This window comes from Mytilus trossulus, chromosome 14 (assembly GCF_036588685.1).
Source record: "Mytilus trossulus isolate FHL-02 chromosome 14, PNRI_Mtr1.1.1.hap1, whole genome shotgun sequence".
Lineage (NCBI taxonomy): Eukaryota > Metazoa > Mollusca > Bivalvia > Mytilida > Mytilidae > Mytilus > Mytilus trossulus.
The window spans coordinates 39,303,659-39,325,289 of NC_086386.1; the positions used below are offsets into that span (position 1 = coordinate 39,303,659).

The window sequence follows — 21,631 nt, forward strand, 5'->3', positions numbered from 1 at the left end:
CAAGGGACAACAAATAGAGTACTGGTTTATACCTAGGGCTGATACTACGAATTAATACAAGTATAGAAAGGATTTCATGTCATGATATTGTATTCATATTTTTAATAAGACAGAATATTACTGATTCAAATTGTTTTAGTACTAAATTTTCAAAAACCACTACTATGGCATACTGATACCTTTGAACTCTAAATATATATAATCATACTAAAAGTAAATTTACTGAAATATCGAATCCGAGGAAAATTCAAAACGGAAATTCATAATCAAATGGCAAAATCAAAAGCTCGAACATATCAGACGAATGAATAACAACTTAACTTGATATTAAAAAGAGAAAAACTTTAGAAGATATTCGCGATTTCTCTTATTTGTCAAGCTTCCATTTGAGGATATGAACTTAAATATTGTTTTGTTTGGAAATATATCTTTTTAAAAATATTGTTTTGTTTGGAAATACATCTTTTTAAAAAGGTTTTAATTGTATTATTTTTCTTTTATGTCGAATGCTTCGGAAGACTACTAAATTGCCAGCTCAGGTTAAACTGAGACTCGGTAGTTTAAATATATTTATTAATAGTGGATTGGTAAACATGTTTTGCAACTTATACTAATCCCTTTCCACTTTGCGGGTGCGAGTGCTCCCTTGTAGCGGCATTAGCCTACTCTTTTTTCGAATTCTACTCTTTAACGTGCAAGAGATATGGCTCTCTCTTAACACGGGTCAGCCATTCATCGTCCCTTCCAACGGACTATCATCGTTTCCTAAAGACCATACTCGCCAATGGTGTCAAGGGGGAGCCGAAAATCAGTCTCCAAAATTTTCATCCCGGAATGAGACTCGTTGCTCCGTGTGTTTATTTTTAGATATTCCGTCAGAGATTGTTCTGGGTATTAGAGAACGAAATATTTTCTTGATCTGTATTTAACGTTCTGCAAATATGTTTTCTATCGTCTATTATTATATGTAGTGTTGTCAATGTATAACCTATTAACCGTTGGAAGGACAGAATATAGTACACCAAAAATCCTTACCGGTAATTGGTATATTGGGCTTTTTTTCAAATTTTATTAGTCTTAGATTTGAAAAAAAGCATAAAAATCAGAATCTTTTATTTCAAATGTTAGTCGTCTAATTCATTTGACAAAGTAATTGTTTTAAATGAAAACACTTCAATGTTACAAAATTAATTAACACAAAGACAACTTGACAATATCTATCAATTTTGGGATAATATTTCAAGTAAACATGATAAGCAATGTAAGTGTTTTGAACAGTTTTATTTCACTTTGAATTCAATATTGCCATGTATATGCCACATCAGTTGAAACAATCAACGGTTTCAGACTGTTCTATTCCCTTAGACCAACGGCATACAAAAGGAAAACACCGTGTTATTATGTCAGCAACACTTGTGTTTTTAAAAACACTCATTCAGATTCTTTTACCATTGTTTCTTATGATAACGTTCATAATCATTTTGTGTTTTTGTTTCAAATTTTAGCATTTCCATAATTGATTTCTATGGTACTCTTTTTATAATATCAAAAAGATGTGGTAGGATTACCAATGAGACAACTCCCTACAAAAGATCAACATATACAGGAGTTACAGGAGTTACAGGAGTTACAACTACAGGTCATAGTACGAACTTAAACAATGACAAATGCCAAAAAAAACCGTATTGTTAACCACAAAATGAACCCATCGTTGTCAAATATTTAAAGTTAAAAATTGATGGTTGGCAGATGCCGTATTATAAGATTCATTGGAATGTATATGCTCATGTTCTAATGGGGGGAAATATACCTAATTTGTATAATGCCTCACGACCAATAAATTTGTTAATATTATTTAAACTGTTATCTGTAGGATATTTATTTGTTATCTAATTTTCGTATTTTATCTTACAAACACATGCAAATACATCAAAAAATGGATTTATTTTAATCGATTTTGACAAAAGGTACACACGACGAAAGCTTTAGATAAAACTTCACTAAACCGATGATATCGTTTAAAAATAAACTGTCCTGAGGGTAGCAATCGATTGACCTGTTGACATATATTAATTGTAATGTTTGGTTATGCTGGCCCGGTAGTATTTACATTCCGAAAATTAGGTTGCTCTTTTGTGTACACAACTAAGTCCATGTATATAAACAGTATGATAGGACAAAAACAGTATCTACTGAACATACATTCCGAAATTGAGGGATTAATCAGGTGTAGAAAATAAGAAACCATTTTAAACACAGGCGAAAATGAATGGTTGCGATTTAAAAAAAGATATCACTTAAGCCTGTAGCTTTATAATGATAGCAAACCAAAACAAAACAGGCATCATACATTTTAATTTTGAATATTATAATAAAGGCACATAGGTTTACTGGGTATTTAGAATTTTGTGTAGTATCAGAAAATGAAGATGATTCTGACAGGCTATTCTAATCCATATAAGCCAGGGTCCTGGTTATCAAAACTATCCTTAGTCATTTTTGTTAGATATGGCATGAGATATGTCTTCTGAAAAATTGTATGACCATCTTATGACAATCATAATTACGATAAATTATACAATGTAAATAAAAGCCACCAAAAAACATTAAAAATAATTACACAAACTACTGATGAAAAGAGTATTCGCGATAACTTAAAGATACTTCTACTTACTAATATAAGAGTAAAAGTAGTAACAGTTAGCTAGTTCAAAGCCAATAGATACAAAAACGCATATACAAAACAATCGATCCCTTTCACGCACTGTTCTCTACTAAAATTACCGCTCAATTTAAGCCCAGGTCTGAAATAGTTAAATCTATTGTACATGGCGATATAATGTTAATCCATCATTTTCTACATTTGAAAATGCCTGTACCAAGTCAGGAATATGATAGTTCTTGTCCATTCGTTTTTTATACGTTTTTTTATTTGATTTTGCCATGTCATTATGGACTTTCCGACTTGAGTTCAGTATTTTAGTGATTATACTTTTTTCGTAATTTTGAACTTATAGGAAAGACAGAATTTTCAAAGAATATAGTTGTTTTGAGGCACACAAAGACAAATATTAGGATGGGTTTTTTTTTAATAATTCTGATAAATGCGTTTTAATCTTGAAAAATAGTTTTAATATACAACTTACCTCGGTGATATGTACTTTATACTATATTGTCGATTTTTGATCCATCTTTTCATTTTATAATTATTTATGTCCGAATTTATGGATATGAAAAAATTACTTGTGCAGAGATATCAGCATGACCACTCAGGTTGTCTCCACCGCTTGCAATACAAAATTCTTATAAATGGATAGAAAAAAAGTCCTGTTTGTGGTCATCCGATAACTGTTAGTGTTAATACAAATTTCTTCCAATCGTTTTCTTTAATGTTATTGTGTGTATAAGACATGCATGTACCGACAAAGCCATTGTAAAACCTGAACGACATTCGTTCTTTTTCAAGTATAAGAGGTTCATTTTTCAACCTTAAACAACGCATAAGTAAAAAGTGCAAGAAACATCTACAACTTAATCACAATTACTAATTAATAGTTTTGTGTATCACATATAAAAAGTTCTTTTTTAAATTTAATTATATTTGTACATCTTCTGCAATTATTGCGTAAAGGGAATATAAAAATCAAAATGTGATTATCAAAATGACGTTATTGATATATTACATTTCGTAACTCCGTCATGAATATTTAGCTTTATTATTTGCATATAACTACTGCATGCAGTTTACACAAAAGTAAGTATTAATAAATTAAGAGTACACACAATGACATTATGACAATAATGATTTCTGCACGAATTTATAATTTAAAAATACAAAGATGATAGTAAATAAATAAGCACATGGTATCTCAGCCATACATGTTATTTACAGGCATTCAGAGAAGAAGGATTGGTAGGTAGATGTATGCAACAATCATCAAATACGGATGAAGAAGGCTGTCTGACTAGAAAATATGCACAGGTACCAACAGTATCTACTAAACATACATTCCGAAACTGAGGGATTAATCAGGTGTAGAAAATAAGAAACCATTTTAAACACAGGCGAAAATGAATGGTTGCGATTTAAAAAAAGATATCATTTAAGCCTGTAGCTTTATAATGATAGCAAACCAAAACAAAACAGGCATCATACATTTTAATTTTGAATATTATGATAAAGGCACATAGGTTTACTGGGTATTTAGAATTTTGTGTAGTATCAGAAAATGAAGATGATTCTAAAAGACTATTCTAATCCATATAAGCCAGGGTCCTGGTTATCAAAACTATCCTTAGTCATTTTTGTTAGATATGGCATGAGATATGTCTTCTGAAAAATTGTATGACCATCTTATGACAATCATAATTACGATGAATTATACAATGTAAATAAAAGCCACCAAAAAACATTAAAAATAATTACACAAACTACTGATGAAAAGAGTATTCGCGGTAACTTAAAGATACTTCTACTTACTAATATAAGAGTAAAAGTAGTAACAGTTAGCTAGTTCAAAGCCAATAGATACAAAAACGCATATACAAAACAATCGATCCCTTTCACGCACTGTTCTCTACTAAAATTACCGCTCAGTTAAAGCCCAGGTCTGAAATAGTTAAATCTATTGTACATGGCGATATAATGTTAATCCATCATTTTCTACATTTGAAAATGTCTGTACCAAGTCAGGAATATGACAGTTCTTGTCCATTCGTTTTTTATACGTTTTTTTATTTGATTTTGCCATGTCATTATGGACTTTCCGACTTGAGTTCAGTATTTTAGTGATTATACTTTTTTCGTAATTTTGAACTTATAGGAAAGACAGAATTTTCAAAGAATATAGTTGTTTTGAGGCACACAAAGACAAATATTAGGATGGGTTTTTTTTTAATAATTCTGATAAATGCGTTTTAATCTTGAAAAATAGTTTTAATATACAACTTACCTCGGTGATATGTACTTTATACTATATTGTCGATTTTTGATCCATCTTTTCATTTTATAATTATTTATGTCCGAATTTATGGATATGAAAAAATTACTTGTGCAGAGATATCAGCATGACCACTCAGGTTGTCTCCACCGCTTGCAATACAAAATTCTTATAAATGGATAGAAAAAAAGTCCTGTTTGTGGTCATCCGATAACTGTTAGTGTTAATACAAATTTCTTCCAATCGTTTTCTTTAATGTTATTGTGTGTATAAGACATGCATGTACCGACAAAGCCATTGTAAAACCTGAACGACATTCGTTCTTTTTCAAGTATAAGAGGTTCATTTTTCAACCTTAAACAACGCATAAGTAAAAAGTGCAAGAAACATCTACAACTTAATCACAATTACTAATTAATAGTTTTGTGTATCACATATAAAAAGTTCTTTTTTAAATTTAATTATATTTGTACATCTTCTGCAATTATTGCGTAAAGGGAATATAAAAATCAAAATGTGATTATCAAAATGACGTTATTGATATATTACATTTCGTAACTCCGTCATGAATATTTAGCTTTATTATTTGCATATAACTACTGCATGCAGTTTACACAAAAGTAAGTATTAATAAATTAAGAGTACACACAATGACATTATGACAATAATGATTTCTGCACGAATTTATAATTTAAAAATACAAAGATGATAGTAAATAAATAAGCACATGGTATCTCAGCCATACATGTTATTTACAGGCATTCAGAGAAGAAGGATTGGTAGGTAGATGTATGCAACAATCATCAAATACGGATGAAGAAGGCTGTCTGACTAGAAAATATGCACAGGTACCAACAGTATCTACTAAACATACATTCCGAAACTGAGGGATTAATCAGGTGTAGAAAATAAGAAACCATTTTAAACACAGGCGAAAATGAATGGTTGCGATTTAAAAAAAGATATCATTTAAGCCTGTAGCTTTATAATGATAGCAAACCAAAACAAAACAGGCATCATACATTTTAATTTTGAATATTATGATAAAGGCACATAGGTTTACTGGGTATTTAGAATTTTGTGTAGTATCAGAAAATGAAGATGATTCTAAAAGACTATTCTAATCCATATAAGCCAGGGTCCTGGTTATCAAAACTATCCTTAGTCATTTTTGTTAGATATGGCATGAGATATGTCTTCTGAAAAATTGTATGACCATCTTATGACAATCATAATTACGATGAATTATACAATGTAAATAAAAGCCACCAAAAAACATTAAAAATAATTACACAAACTACTGATGAAAAGAGTATTCGCGGTAACTTAAAGATACTTCTACTTACTAATATAAGAGTAAAAGTAGTAACAGTTAGCTAGTTCAAAGCCAATAGATACAAAAACGCATATACAAAACAATCGATCCCTTTCACGCACTGTTCTCTACTAAAATTACCGCTCAGTTAAAGCCCAGGTCTGAAATAGTTAAATCTATTGTACATGGCGATATAATGTTAATCCATCATTTTCTACATTTGAAAATGTCTGTACCAAGTCAGGAATATGACAGTTCTTGTCCATTCGTTTTTTATACGTTTTTTTATTTGATTTTGCCATGTCATTATGGACTTTCCGACTTGAGTTCAGTATTTTAGTGATTATACTTTTTTCGTAATTTTGAACTTATAGGAAAGACAGAATTTTCAAAGAATATAGTTGTTTTGAGGAACACAAAAACAAATATTAGGATGTTTTTTTTTTAATAATTCTGATAAATGCGTTTTAATCTTGAAAAATAGTTTTAATATACAACTTACCTCGGTGATATGTACTTTATACTATATTGTCGATTTTTTATCCATCTTTTCATTTTATAATTATTTATGTCCGAATTTATGGATATGAAAAAAATACTTGTGCAGAGATATCAGCATGACCACTCAGGTTGTCTCCACCGCTTGCAATACAAAATTCTTATAAATGGATAGAAAATAAGTCCTGTTTGTGGTCATCCGATAACTGTTAGTGTTAATACAAATTTCTTCCAATCGTTTTCTTTAATGTTATTGTGTGTATAAGCCATGCATGTACCGACAAAGCCATTTTAAAACCTGAACGACATTCGTTCTTTTTCAAGTATAAGAGGTTCATTTTTCAACCTTAAACAACGCATAAGTAAAAAGTGCAAGAAACATCTACAACTTAATCACAAACATCTAATTAATAGTTTTGTGTATCACATATAAAAAGTTCTTTTTTAAATTTAATTATATTTGTACATCTTCTGCAATTATTGCGTAAAGGGAATATAAAAATCAAAATGTGATTATCAAAATGACGTTATTGATATATTACATTTCGTAACTCCGTCATGAATATTTAGCTTTATTATTTGCATATAACTACTGCATGCAGTTTACACAAAAGTAAGTATTAATAAATTAAGAGTACACACAATGACATTATGACAATAATGATTTCTGCACGAATTTATAATTTAAAAATACAAAGATGATAGTAAATATATAAGCACATGGTATCTCAGCCATACATGTTATTTACAGGCATTCAGAGAAGAAGGATTGGTAGGTAGATGTATGCAACAATCATCAAATATGGATGAAGAAGGCTGTCTGACTAGAAAATATGCACAGGTACCAACAGTATCTACTAAACATACATTCCGAAACTGAGGGATTAATCAGGTGTAGAAAATAAGAAACCATTTTAAACACAGGCGAAAATGAATGGTTGCGATTTAATAAAAGATATCACTTAAGCCTGTAGCTTTATAATGATAGCAAACCAAAACAAAACAGGCATCATACATTTTAATTTTGAATATTATGATAAAGGCACATATGTTTACTGGGTATTTAGAATTTTGTGTAGTATCAGAAAATGAAGATGATTCTGACAGGCTATTCTAATCCATATAAGCCAGGGTCCTGGTTATCAAAACTATCCTTAGTCATTTTTCTTAGATATGGCATGAGATATGTCTTCTGAAAAATTGTATGACCATCTTATGACAATCATAATTACGATGAATTATACAATGTAAATAAAAGCCACCAAAAAACATTAAAAATAATTACACAAACTACTGATGAAAAGAGTATTCGCGGTAACTTAAAGATACTTCTACTTACTACTATAAGAGTAAAAGTAGTAACAGTTAGCTAGTTCAAAGCCAATAGATACACAAACGCATATACAAAACAATCGATCCCTTTCACGCACTGTTCTCTACTAAAATTACCGCTCAGTTAAAGCCCAGGTCTGAAATAGTTAAATCTATTGTACATGGCGATATAATGTTAATCCATCATTTTCTATCTGAAATTATTGCGTAAAGGGAATATAAAAATCAAAATGTGATTATCAAAATGACGTTATTGATATATTACGTTTCGTAACTCCGTCATGAATATTTAACTTTATTATTTGCATATAACTACTGCATGCAGTTTACACAAAAGTAAGTATTAATAAATTAAGAGTACACACAATGACATCATGACAATAATGGTTTCTGCACGAATTTATAATTTAAAAATACAAAGATGATAGTAAATATATAAGCACATGGGATCTCAGCCATACATGTTATTTACAGGCATTCAGAGAAGAAGGATTGGTAGATAGATGTATGCAACAATCATCAAATACGGATGTAGCAGGCTGTCTGACTAGAAACGATGCACAGGTACCAATTTCCGAGGACGAGATGGAAATATTTTTACGAGCAAGATTAAAGAAGAAACAAAATCTAAGTATGTTGACTCATTCTCTTTCATTGGATACCACGTTTCCTTGATGTCATGGGTAAAGATGAAGAAACGAATTTAAATTTTCAAATTTTCAACTAAGTACAAATCTTCTCTTGACAGCCACGATTTAAAATATCCACGACAATACAATTTTTATTTAATTTACGAAAATTGATGAACACTAAACAAATTGAATCCACAGACTTAGAAAATATTTCTTCTCTAAATTCTGATATATTTGAATCAGTTTAACTAAAATGTATATTTACTTAAGATTTTAATAATTGTGGATGTCTAATTTTTATGTAGTCCTCCCAAATCAAAGAGGCATTTGCTGTAGGTTTCGCCAATTTTTACCTTGTAATGTGGCCTTTGTTTCACAACCTAATCTATTAACTATTTGGTATATAATATATAACAGTCCAACCGAAATCATTTGAATAACTATTTGGTATATAATATATAACAGTCCAACTGAAATCATTTGAATAATTATTTGATAAAAATGTATTTAACATATAACAGTCCTACGAAATCATTTGAATATAAGTGTTTTCTCCCATGTACTATTTGCCATCGCTTTAAATTCCCCTCTGTAAACACAAAATATTTCACCGAACCTAGAATTATCGGTTTGATTGGATGATTAGATGAAATTAAATGATAGTTATTATCCCATTTGTGTTGAACAGGAATGTATATTGATGAACTCAAACAGACCGTAGAAATTATCCATATTGTCCTTATGAGTTGTGTGTCAAATTACATGTCACAAAACCGGTAAATTTGTTGCGAAGGAACATTTAATAGAAGTTCACCACCACTGGGTCGATGCAACTGCTCGTGAACGTTTCTTCTCCGATGATATCACCAGCCCAGTAGTCAGCACTTCGGTGTTGACATGCATATCAATTATCTGAACTTTTTATAAATTTCCTGTTACAAACTTAGAATTTTTCGGAAAACTTGGGATTTTCGTTACCCAGGAATAGAGTACCTAAGCAGTATTTGGCACAAAGTTTTGGAAATTAGGGTCCTCAATGATCTTAAACATTGTATTTGTTGGCTTTATAACTATTTTGATCTGAGCGTCACTCCATAACTGTCTAAAAGACGTTTTTGAAAAGATTACATTGCACATTTTAATTATCCATATTATAGAAATTAGGTCCTTTGGTTTGAAATCTTTGACCTTTTATATATACGATTAGGGTGGATATCTTATATAACTTAATTTGACGTTTTAAATTTTGACTTTGTTTTGACTACACAATGTTAACAGATAAACCCAAAAGTATGTTTTGCTTTAGATTAGAAGACATAACCTTTGAAAAGGGTAAACATGAAGTTATAATGTGTTAACCGAAGTAGCAATTTATTCGTTTATATCAAGCAAAAGTACTCCTAAAAGGTCTGAATTAAATACCATAGTACTGCTGGCTAATGTATCAAAATATGATAAAAAGTATGAATCACCGGATATTTGTGATACTACAGGTTGTGCAAAATTATAAGATTGTGTAAAGTTTTGACCATAAAAGAGGGGGGAAAGATACCAGAGAGTCATTCAAACTTATAGATAAAAAAAAAGTGACAACACCATGGGTAAGAAAGAAAAAGACTTACAGACAAAAAATAGTACAAAAGAGACAACATAGAAAAATAAAGACTTAGCAACACGAACCCCACCAAACACTGTGAGTGATATCAAGTCTTATCAAGGGTAAGCAGATATTACTCCATGTGTGGCAACCGTCATGTTGCTCATGTTATTCAGGTAAACAGTCTAATTCGGTAGGTAATATTAGTGAAAAGGGAACGTGGTTGTAGTTCCGACATCAGGAACATGTCCGATATCATCTGTGAACGGATATCTCGTAACGGTCAACCAACTCTTGATTTGGCATAAGTCAATTACAATATGTTACTACACAATCGACAGTGGAGGAAGAGACCCAACCACCTTCAACAAAAAATAAAAAAAAGATGTTGTATGCAGGGTTTCCCCTGGGTCAATGTTTTTTTAGCTACCTTTTTCGCCAAAACAATATATTTTCGCCACTTTATTATTTTTTCGCCAAGTAACATAAACATATTGTCTATGATTATTCTCTCAAACTTGTTTTATAGTCTACATTGTAATGAATTTACCTTTAAAAAAAACACACTTTATAGGGAAAATTTATTATATTTTGAACAACTTTGAAAGAAGGCTATGGGGCCACTTACTTTTAAAAACAAAGAAAATATAAACATGTACGTCCTGGAAAATAAAAAACTCGTTGATACCTTAAAGATCTACAATTCTTTTGGAAAAGTTTCTTAAAAAAACATGTCCCCTTTTGTACTAAGAAGTGGTTTTTACAACAAAACATAAATTTTTATCATTTGAAATTAATCCCTCGTGTAAGGTGTAGTTGTTACTCTCATGCCAACCTTTTGAAAGATTTCTTCATAACGACAGTTTTCTATTCTAGACCATCATAAATGAGTAAAACTATGCTTGACGTGTGTCACTGGAACGACCTTAAACTACCCACTCAAATAAATTATTTATATATCAAAGTTAAATGATAAAGTTTTATTTCAGAGACCTTTCTTGCTTTTGATCATTTTTCGTCATAACAACAGTTTTCTTTTGTGGACTATAAATAAAAGAAGGAGAGGAATCATCAACATTTTGTTTCAAACACGTATATAATACAATCAATAGATACTGTTTCAAATTACTGCTCCCTTGGGTAAACTCAACTCTGTAATCCAATATATAGATATATTTAAATATGCGTTGTTTCAAGAGACAGCAATAACTAATTCAATTAAATTTAATAATTTGATAAAGTATACTGAACGACTTTAGAAACGCAACACTCCATTTGGTGATTTATTTACCAAATCTTTTTTGATTCTCTTACAACTATTTTTCATGCTTCTTTCTCCTCCTAACAAAAAATCTAAATCTGACTTACCTGTGGTTATTGAACATACCGCATTTTTGAAGTCGCACGAATTTCTTAAAGCGATAGTTTGGTCCCATGAAAGATTGTTTCAGGTTTTTTTGTTTTGTGAAACAGTTCTTTCAATCCTTTGCTTTACTTATTTTTTTTCAAATGTTGCATCTCCATGTTGCCAAGTCTAAGAAATAAAAAAAAACAAAGAACTGAATTAGCCCTTAAGAATACTGCAACCATGAAAACATAAATTAGCTGCAACCATACCGTTTGACTTCAGAAACTCGTCCTTCTGTCCTTCCGACAACGATACAAGTAGACAAGCTTTGATGCTGGCCATCAATGAACGTATCAACGTGTAGTGACAATGAAACATCAACATAATTTGATTATGCAACGTCATTTACCAATCATGTTTACGGCCGCAACGTCAACTGGTAACCAAATTGCCGAGTGCCATTGGGTACAGTTTCATGTCATAAATGTTTCCCATGCTAAAGAATTGACTGAAGGAAAACCTGTAAAGCCCTCAAGTTTCAACCGCATAATTGCCAAAACCAATTAACGGGTTGAAAAAATCCGAAGGTGTAAAACAGAACCCAAAATATGTCAGACAGAATTTGTTGACCTTTCTGACCATCATTGTGGCGTTTGTACAGGCAGTCATCGCTTTTGACGTTGACACATGCATTAAAAAATATCCCAAAAAATGATCTACCGATGCGTTTCTAAAGTCGGTCAGTATATTATAATTATCAGTTATAGATAAAAAATATTATGTAATTCAGACAATTTCAATATTAAGTATCTCCTTTCACATCAGATCAACACAATAAAAAACACTTTAATGGTATGCAAGCTAGTAAGTAACTCTTGTCAAGTTCTATATACACATGTGTTAAATTAACAATCGTATTAACAAGTAGTTAAAGAAAACTCGAAAAATAGTATAAGTTGCGGCTCTGGGTTTTACTGTATTATTTGTGAATATTCGACTTCGTAATATATATGTAAAGAATCGTTAATAATAACAGTTTCTAACTTTTTGAAGAAAAACTATATTGTCGTCTTATCTGAAAAGCTACTGTAAGACTCGAGACTGCGTCGTCGAGTTTCTGTATAAAATATGAAATAGTTCTTTCTGACTATTTAGTGTATAATATTTGTACATGTAATGATCTCTAATATTTAGAGTCTCTTATAATATTAAATTAATAAATCTATGATTTTCATTAAGTAAATCTCTGACAAAATATTTACTACCATTAAAAGTGCAAGGCTTAAATTGTAAACTACAGCGCAGAAAGGATTTATTATTCAGGCTTGTGATTGTAAGGAAACTTTTGCCACGGTTGTCCGATCACGACTAACGCTCTCAATGGTAGTGTTAAATACAACACACAGATTCGAAAGACTTCATATTGACATCAAAAGCGACTCAAAAGACTCTATTTTAACGAAATATCGCCATTCACGACAGTGCACTATGACGCTCACGGTAAGCGACTCAAGTAAACATGGCGGACATAACATGGAAAAAGACAGAGACTCTGAGTCTCTAGAAACCTAACCAGGTTAACTCCCCGTGCTTATGGTTTATGCTCTTATATTATACTAGATTATGGAGTGTGTGTCCGAGCGGGAACTTCTCTATGTTAATTACTTTAGGATTATTCATCAAAAAGTAGTATAATGCAATATTCAGCCCCATTCATCTATTTAGTCAGACGTCAGTCACTACCTTGATATATCCTTTCTTTTGTTAAATTTGTTGGATAATTTATGACAATAAGCGTTTGAGGTCCTTACCCGAACAGTTTTCTCATTTTTACACAATTCAATTTATTGTGTGCTGGTTCATATTCTGGACGCCAGTCTTTGCTCCTTTGTAATAAAATCTACATACCAAAAAACAAATATATATATGGAAAAATATATACTTAACTTGTTCAAAGGGTATCTACACGTCTCAATCTTCAAAATCGCTTTTTAGTCAGGTCACTGAAGATTGCATATGTCTTAAATATTGATTCACTTTTAGGGTCTTTGCATCGATACTAAACACATTTATTAAAAAACAGAACAGTTTGCATGACAAGGGTTGTGTTCTTCTCATATATTTTATGATATTATGATACTAAACCCCTAACGGGAGGAAATGTGTCTGATATTCATATGGTGAAGACATAATATTTGAATCAGTTTAATTGAGGTCTGGAGCTGTCATGTCAGTTGACTGCTAGTAGTCTGTTGTTATTTATGTATAATTGTCATTTCATTTCTCTTCAACTGAATTTTAATGTGCGTATTGTTATGTGTTTACTTTTCTACATTGGCTAGAGATATAGGATGAGGGTTGAAATCTCATAAACATAGTTTACCCCGCCGCAATTTTGCGCCTGTCCCAACTCAGGAGCTCTGGCGTTTGCTAGTCTTGGATGATTTTTAGTGTTTGTTTCTTGTGTATAATTCGGAGTTTTGTATGACGTCTATTATCACTGTACTAGTGTACATATTTTAAGGGGCCAGCTGAAGGACCCTACGGGTGCAGGAATTCTCGCTTCATTGAAGACCCATTGGTTGCCTGCGGCTGTTGTATGCTCCATGGTCAGGTTGTTGTCACTTTGACACATTCCTTTCTCAATTTTAACTAATCTACTCAATATAATACGTCCAGTATAAGGAAATTCTGTATTTACACTGTACAAAAAAAAATAGAAAGGCGACTCATTTTCAGGTGGGACTTGACGTTATTTTTATCTTTGGTCAAGTTCCGGTTTATAAATCAATGTGATAAAGTATGAAATATCTAAGATAACTAATTGTATTCAAACGAAATAAATTAAAAAAATGTATTAGTATCAAATACAGTTACACGAAAATCCAACTGTTGATAAAAAGTGAAAAGGGGGAGGTGACACATACTGTTGAACAATGAATGAAGAAATCTGTTACATTGCCCTCGTCTTTAAAAAAATTGTCTGACCTCATTTTTCTTCTATTTTTTTGTAATTTGAATTTCTTTCTCTATCTTGACAACTCTCCTTGTCTAGGTGGAAGTTGTTACTTGCTCGACCCGCCTCTCCTCAGTTTCTGTAGATATTTTTTGTTGTTTTAGTTCCTCTGTATATGTCTCCTTTTCCTTCAAACTGCAAAAAGATGTGTCTTGAATCCAAGTGTCTGATAGTTTGTAAAATGTACCATCATGCAGAATACATGTTTCATTGTTCCTAACGGCACCATATCCCGTGGGCAATACACTGCCTGTGTATTTTCCTGTCTTCTTTGCCTTCTCAGCTACTACCATGCTTCATAATATCTTTGAAAGCGAGATAGTGGGCCCTGAAATCTGTCTTCAGGACAGACTTCATCCCCAAAAGCAGGCAACTCCAAATGCCTACTATCCCGCATTATAGCTGTAGATATCTCTGTTGGGGCTGTCACAATTGGTTCCTCTGGTACAATAATGGGTGCTTCTACTATTAAGTCTTCTACTGCCTGTCTAGAATCCGATTCAAACAGTTGAACCACACTTTTCTTTACATGCGACAGTGAGCCATAGTCTTCAATGCCCAAAGATATGCTACATGGTAATATTTCTAATAGTGGTGATATAGGTTTGATAGATATAGTTATAATTGGTGTAGTTTTAGTTGTTCTTATAAGTGTAATAGTACAGTTTTACTTGTTTTGTCTTTGATGAAAATTTGTTATTGGCACTGTTGTTCTGGTAGGGGTTTCTGGTTTGATCAGATCTCTGTCCTTAATTCTGGGGCTCATAACGTGTCTGTGTACATGCTTCTCGTTATCCATCAAGCGGGACCTTTACTTGTAAGCACTAAGTAAAAACAGAATCTACACTGTAGCATCTTCTGAGGATGTTGGTCCCTGGCATGTCTTGTCAATTGTCTTCTCATATTATACTTTGCACCACATGCAAAGCAGAAGAAAGTTATCTGAAGTATAAAAATACTATTTTGAGAATACATCCAATTTAAACAGACAGCACAGTCGACCAGTACCCATTACTTGCATACTTTAGTAAGTATTTATAATTAAATTTTGTTTTGGCATCCTATTCAAAAATGAAACACATTACTTTCTTTTTACACACAACAATATACCTCGCTATGATAAAGTTATATGAACACACGTTCTTAAATTATTCAAACACATTAACTAATTTTCAAAGTTCAAATACGAATTTGAAACACATTTTATTTAATTTTTAGATACCATCGAGAATCAGGGTGTCAACAGTATAGTCAGTACTTTGATTTCGTGTTAATTGACAAGCATATGCATTGTCTTGTTTTTTGACCCAGTTTTGAACATCACCAAAGAATGGTTCTAACCAATCATGATACATAATTTTCCTTTAAGATGTTGCTGTCTTTTTAAGCTTATTTATTAAATCCGATATCACTTCTACAGCAAAGAATGTGCCATCCCAATTCCTTTGTGACTTTGGACTCAGTTTTGGCTTTCCATTAAAAGAATAAAGCCATACTACATCGCCTGTTTTGTATGTGTTCTCGCGTGCCTTAACATCATACTGTCGTTTTTGTTTGTCACTACTTTTAAAAATATTTTGTCGTGCTTTAGTAGACACCTTCCATATGGCTTCCTACATATTTTTAACATAATCATTGAGTGATCCTGTTTCGTCAGAATATTCAATTTTCTGCAGGTGGGAAACATATATCAAGTCAACTGGCAATTGCATTTCTCTGCCTATCATTAGCATACTAGGACTAAATTTAGTCGTTTCATGTTCTAATGAGTTGTAAGCCGTTAAAGACCAGAGAAGTTGCTCCTACCTATCCCTTTGACTTTTACTGATATATTTACTAATTGTATTTTCAAGAGTGCTATTATAACGCTCCACAAGACCATTGCTTTTTGGTCCAAATGATGTAGTCATTGTATTTTTCAATCTTTTACCTAGCCAAAGTTCCTTAAATAACCCTTAAATAATTCCCTATTTATGAGTGCATTGGACAAGGTATTCCAAATCTACAGAAGATATGATTGAATAAATTATCAGCTAGTAACAGTTTCCATGTCTGGCATAGGAAACCTTTTTTCCCATTTAGTAAAATAATCTGTTACAATAACATGTAAAGCATACTTGTTTTTTTGAATATGTAATCGGTGAGGGCCCTTTTATATCCAAGACAACTCTTTCCATTGGAGCACCCACATTATATTGTTACATTTTGCTTTTAACTTTTCGTGGAGGCTATTAGCGTGAAGTGCAAACTATACAGTTTTGCACCCATTTGGTTTAATCTCTATGATTAACTCATTAAAATGTATTTTGTGCTCTAGCTAAAGTTTTGTTTAGGCAAAAGTGGCCGACTTGGATGTCATCGTGTAAAAGAGGGACGAAAGATACCAAAGGGACAGTGAAACTCATAAATCTAAAACAAACTGACAACGCCATGGCTAAAAATGAAAAAGACAAACAGAAAAACAGAAAAACAACAGTACACATGACACAACACAGAAAACTAAAGAATAAACAACACGAACCCCACCAAACACTAGGGGTGATCCCAGGTGCTCCGGAAGGGTAATCCGATCCTGCTCCACATGTGGAACCCGTCGTGTTGCTTATGTGATAACAAACCCAGTAAATAGTCTAATTCGGTACGTCACATTCATGAAAGGGAAAGGGATTGTAGTTACGACGTGAGGAGCATATCTGATATCCTTTGTGAAACGGTTATTCCATAACGGTCAACCAACTCGTGATGGCGTCCCTAAAATTTACGAAGGGATGATATCAGCTTCACCATTTGGAACTATTGGTTTAATAGCTTCCTTGTGAGTAGCAACCCTCTCTAAGAAAATTATGTTAGGACATGGAAGCACGGGGAATATCGTATCAATTGGGAGATATATCCCCCGTGTGCAGGTGCTGCTGGAATGTTGCTACTTAGAATTGGATAGTTGACTATTAGAAAGCTATAGAAAGTTCACACTTAGGAGGCTGAAATCATCTCTTTTGTCGTAAAGTTTTGTTTTCAACCGACCCTTATTGCCAATTTCTAGATGTAAGTCAAGATATGAGGCCGACTTGAATGTCTGCTGTTGATAAAAGGTGAAAAGGGTGAGGGGACACATACTGTTGAACAATAAAGACGAAATCCAATACAGTATATAGAAACCAATTTATTTTTAATAAGTGTCAAGGAATCTGAAATAAAACACCGCTAGTTGCATGTGTATATTGGAAATAGAAAATCTATGATTGCAACGGAAAATAAAATAGCGACGCTCGACTGTGATTTTAATTTTTAATGTATCGATTTCCGAGTTTTCCTTTTAAAAGTCGATGGGCCATTCTAGACTCTCTTACCAGATCAATTTATACCACATTTAGATATATTGATGATGCTTGATCTTTCCATCAACAATCTAAATTCATTTGATTAGGTTTCATTAATATATCCCCCTGAATTGAAATATAAAAGAAATAAGTAATACGGCTCACTCTGGCTATTTTTATACTTTATTTCCAATTGTATTTAAGCTGTCATCTTAGTTCGATAATCAATGACTCACGAGACGATTTATTTTTGAAATTATGAATTGCCTCTACATGAGCAGCAATATACGAACTTCGCCTATGGAATAAACATTTCCGAACCGCTGTTGAATTCAACTTATAATCACACTTTATAAAACTTCATCAGTGACTAAGCAGAGGGATGGAGAAGCATGTATTTGTCTACATTTCATCAGAAGATACCAAGACTTTGATGATACATTTTCCATATCAACCTCACAAATAGTACCTGATGGTTTTGGGTTATTGATTCTACGTTGTTTAGAATCTAAATTAAGTGTTATAATTTGTATATGTCTTAAAAGTTGTATTTTCACTCTTTACTGTTTAGTCATATTTTTGTATTTCCTAATGGCGAAGCTCGGTATATATACATCTCGCAATAATGTTAAAATGCAATGGTCTTCATTCGTATTATTGTCATTTATTTGTATTTCATGTGCTTTGTAGATTTGTGTCTACATGCCATTTACGTATTGTTTCAGCATCGGTCACACCTTAACGGATAGCTCGAACGGGTGCCTATGACGGATAACTTTTTTCAATCCATTCATGTCCGTTAGACGTCCGTTCTTTTCCGTTGGAAGTCCGTTCTTTTCCATTGGGCGTCCGTTCTTATCCGTTAGACGTCCGTCCTTATCCGTTGCTGTCCGTTAAGCATATGTTTTATCCGTCGACGTCCGTTCTGTTTGGAAAAATTTCAGCATGTTCAAAACTTTGAACGGACGTCCAACGAATGAAAAGTCCGTTGACCGTCCCGTAGGCGTCCGTTTTGTACGGTACTCGTCCGTTTCGTTTCCGTTTTGTATCCGTTACGTGTCCGTTGTACATCCGTTGGAGGTTTGAAAGATAAATTTACCAACGGACTTCTACCGAACGTTCAACGAATAAAGCGGATAATGAACGAACGAGAAACGGATGTCTACCTGACGTTTAACGGATTAAATTGACGATGAACGGATCTGAAACTAATAAATGCCAATTGAAAAATTTCACGTCAGTAATGCCAATTCTTAGTATGTCAGATTTCTTAAGGTTCATGAATTCTTATTATTCATAATCGATCTTAGCGTAAGGGCATGTCTTCACAATCAAGCAGCTCTTATCGTCAGGCCAAACTTTGCCCCAAATCGGCATTTTGAAGAACAAACTAAAACCAATTACACAGAAACATTTTGAATATTTATGCACTTTACATGTATTATTATTGTCTTCTTTAATTTTTTCGTATATCTTGTTCATCCATTTTATCCAGTACGCTTCCGTTCGGTGTCCGTTTTATGCGGTACTCGTCCGTTGGATGTATGTTCTGCATGCATTCTGTCCGGTACGTTTCCGTTTCTCGTACTTGCATGTCGATTGTGTTTCCGTTATTCATTCGTTACACGTCCGTTTTATTCGGTCAGTACATCAACGGACTCCCAACGGATAAAAATGTTGTCAACGAACAACTTTTATTTTCATCCGTTAGGCGTCCGTTCGTGCTATCAGATAAAGTGTGACCAATACTCCACAAAGTTCTTTCATTCTTCAGTGATTTTGATTAAACTACAATGTTGACTGCTGTACCCCAAAATTTGACATTTTTATATATTTTTTTGGCTCTTACATTAATGTCAGCATAATGTAATTGTACACGACTGCCATAAATGTGAGAGGGTGAGTGTAACCAGGTATAACCAACCGCATTTTACATAAGGAAATGCCTGTTCCAAGTTAGGGATATGACAGCTGTTTTCCATTCCTTTACTATGCCTAAGCGTTTTATTTTGCGTTTGAATTCCGAAAGTGTACTCATACTTCTTTATATCCACTTCATTTTGGACCCTAGTGAATATTTTTTTTATTTGTAATCGTGCTACATCCACTTTTCTCAATATTTCAAAAAGTATCTTCTTTATTTATTTCAGGCAATGAACTACGGATTGCATTAATAGGAAAGTCAGGTGTTGGAAAAAGTGCCACAGCTAATACAATTCTCGGTGAAGAATGTTTTAAATCTTCTATCGGACTTGCTGCTATAACCCAACGGTGCGCATCGAAGCATTCAAAAGTTCAAGGCCGACATCTTCTTGTCATAGATACTCCTGGTATTTTTGATACAGAAAAGGATCCTAACGTAATTAAGACAGAAATACAAAAATGTATCACAATTGCTTCGCCAGGTCCTCACGTAATTTTATTTGTCATGTCGTTGTCTGAAAGATTTAAAGATGAAGACTATATGTCTCTCATAAAATTCAGTATGTATTTTGGAAAAGAGTTGTTGGATCATGTTATAGTAGTTTTTACACATGCCGATACTATTCAATCGAAAGGTACTTCTCTGGAGAAGCATTTACAAGACTCGCCCGAAAAAATGAAAGAAGTAATGACATGTTGTGGGAATAGAAGAATAGCTTTCAACAATAAGTTTGACAAAGTTGAAAGTGAATCTCAGGTTGGTTATTTACTTAGTATGATAGAAAACTTAACAACAGGCAATAAGCATGCATATTATGTCAATAAAAATTTTGAGCTAGCCGAATCTGTAATTAAGGACAGAGAACGTCAAATGGAAGATCAGCTAAGGAAAGAATATAGTGAGTTAATGATACAGTGTCGAAACATCGAGAATGAAATCAATGAAATGAACACTATAAGACTTGAACTGGAGAAGACGTTATCAGATATTCGGAAGCCATTACGAGATTGGTTTGAAAAGTGTGATCAGCACAAACATCATTCTCAAACACGGGACTTATTTATTAAAGACTTCAGACTGGATCTGCAACCAGTAAGTAATTTCTTTGAACATTTTATTATAAGAAAAACACAATTATTATTATATTCAATTCCCTATGCATAGATATTCGAGAAAGAGTGTTTCGCTGAAAATGTTATAAAGAAGATTATTTTATTTTATTGTTTGTTTGTAAAGTATTTTAAATTAACCATTTACAGCCATAAATATATTACCCGTCTTTTGTGTTTTTTCAATTCATTTGTCAATATAACTTACTTTAAATTAAATTAAATGATAATTTGAATTTTACAGCATCGCCGTGAAATTGAGGACAAGATACAGAAACCATAAAAGGACCCCGTGTTGTTGATGAATGATCAAAACTCAAAACCAAGATATGCTGAAATCGCTTATGTTTTCAATAGATAATATATAACAGCAATGTCATCGGCATTGTAACAAATTTGTTCATATTATGTATGCCTAAAATCATTTTAAGTTTAATTAATAAATATATCTTAAACGCAGATTATGTCGAACCTTGAGTGTTTAGCCAGTTTTCCCCCATATCTTTTATATATGTTATGGATACATAAGTTCAATGTTATGCATTAGGGTAATTGCAATAAGTATAACAATGTGTAATGCCAAAATCTTATTCATATGTT

At 32.6% G+C, this 21,631-nt stretch overlaps 1 protein-coding gene across 1 annotated transcript; it reads left to right on the forward strand.

Moving 5' to 3' along the window:
• Window positions 1-1,570: 1,570 nt before the first annotated feature.
• LOC134697742 (GTPase IMAP family member 7-like) lies at window positions 1,571-21,314 on the forward strand. Its single transcript, XM_063560027.1, has 7 exons — window positions 1,571-1,645; window positions 3,893-3,982; window positions 5,699-5,788; window positions 7,505-7,594; window positions 8,560-8,716; window positions 20,149-21,014; window positions 21,276-21,314. The coding sequence occupies exons 1-7, from the start codon at window positions 1,571-1,573 to the stop codon at window positions 21,312-21,314; spliced, it is 1,407 nt and encodes a 468-aa protein (XP_063416097.1).
• Window positions 21,315-21,631: the final 317 nt, after the last annotated feature.

What these genes read in the sequence shown, in the direction of transcription:
- LOC134697742 (XM_063560027.1), top strand. Translation starts at nt 1,571, where the DNA reads ATGAGACAACTCCCTACAAAAGATCAACATATACAGGAGTTACAGGAG. An exon ending in AGTTACAACTACAGGTCATA is followed by an intron (nt 1,646 to 3,892) that starts GTACGAACTTAA and finishes TGTTATTTACAG; the next exon opens with GCATTCAGAGAAGAAGGATT. An exon ending in TGACTAGAAAATATGCACAG is followed by an intron (nt 5,789 to 7,504) that starts GTACCAACAGTA and finishes TGTTATTTACAG; the next exon opens with GCATTCAGAGAAGAAGGATT.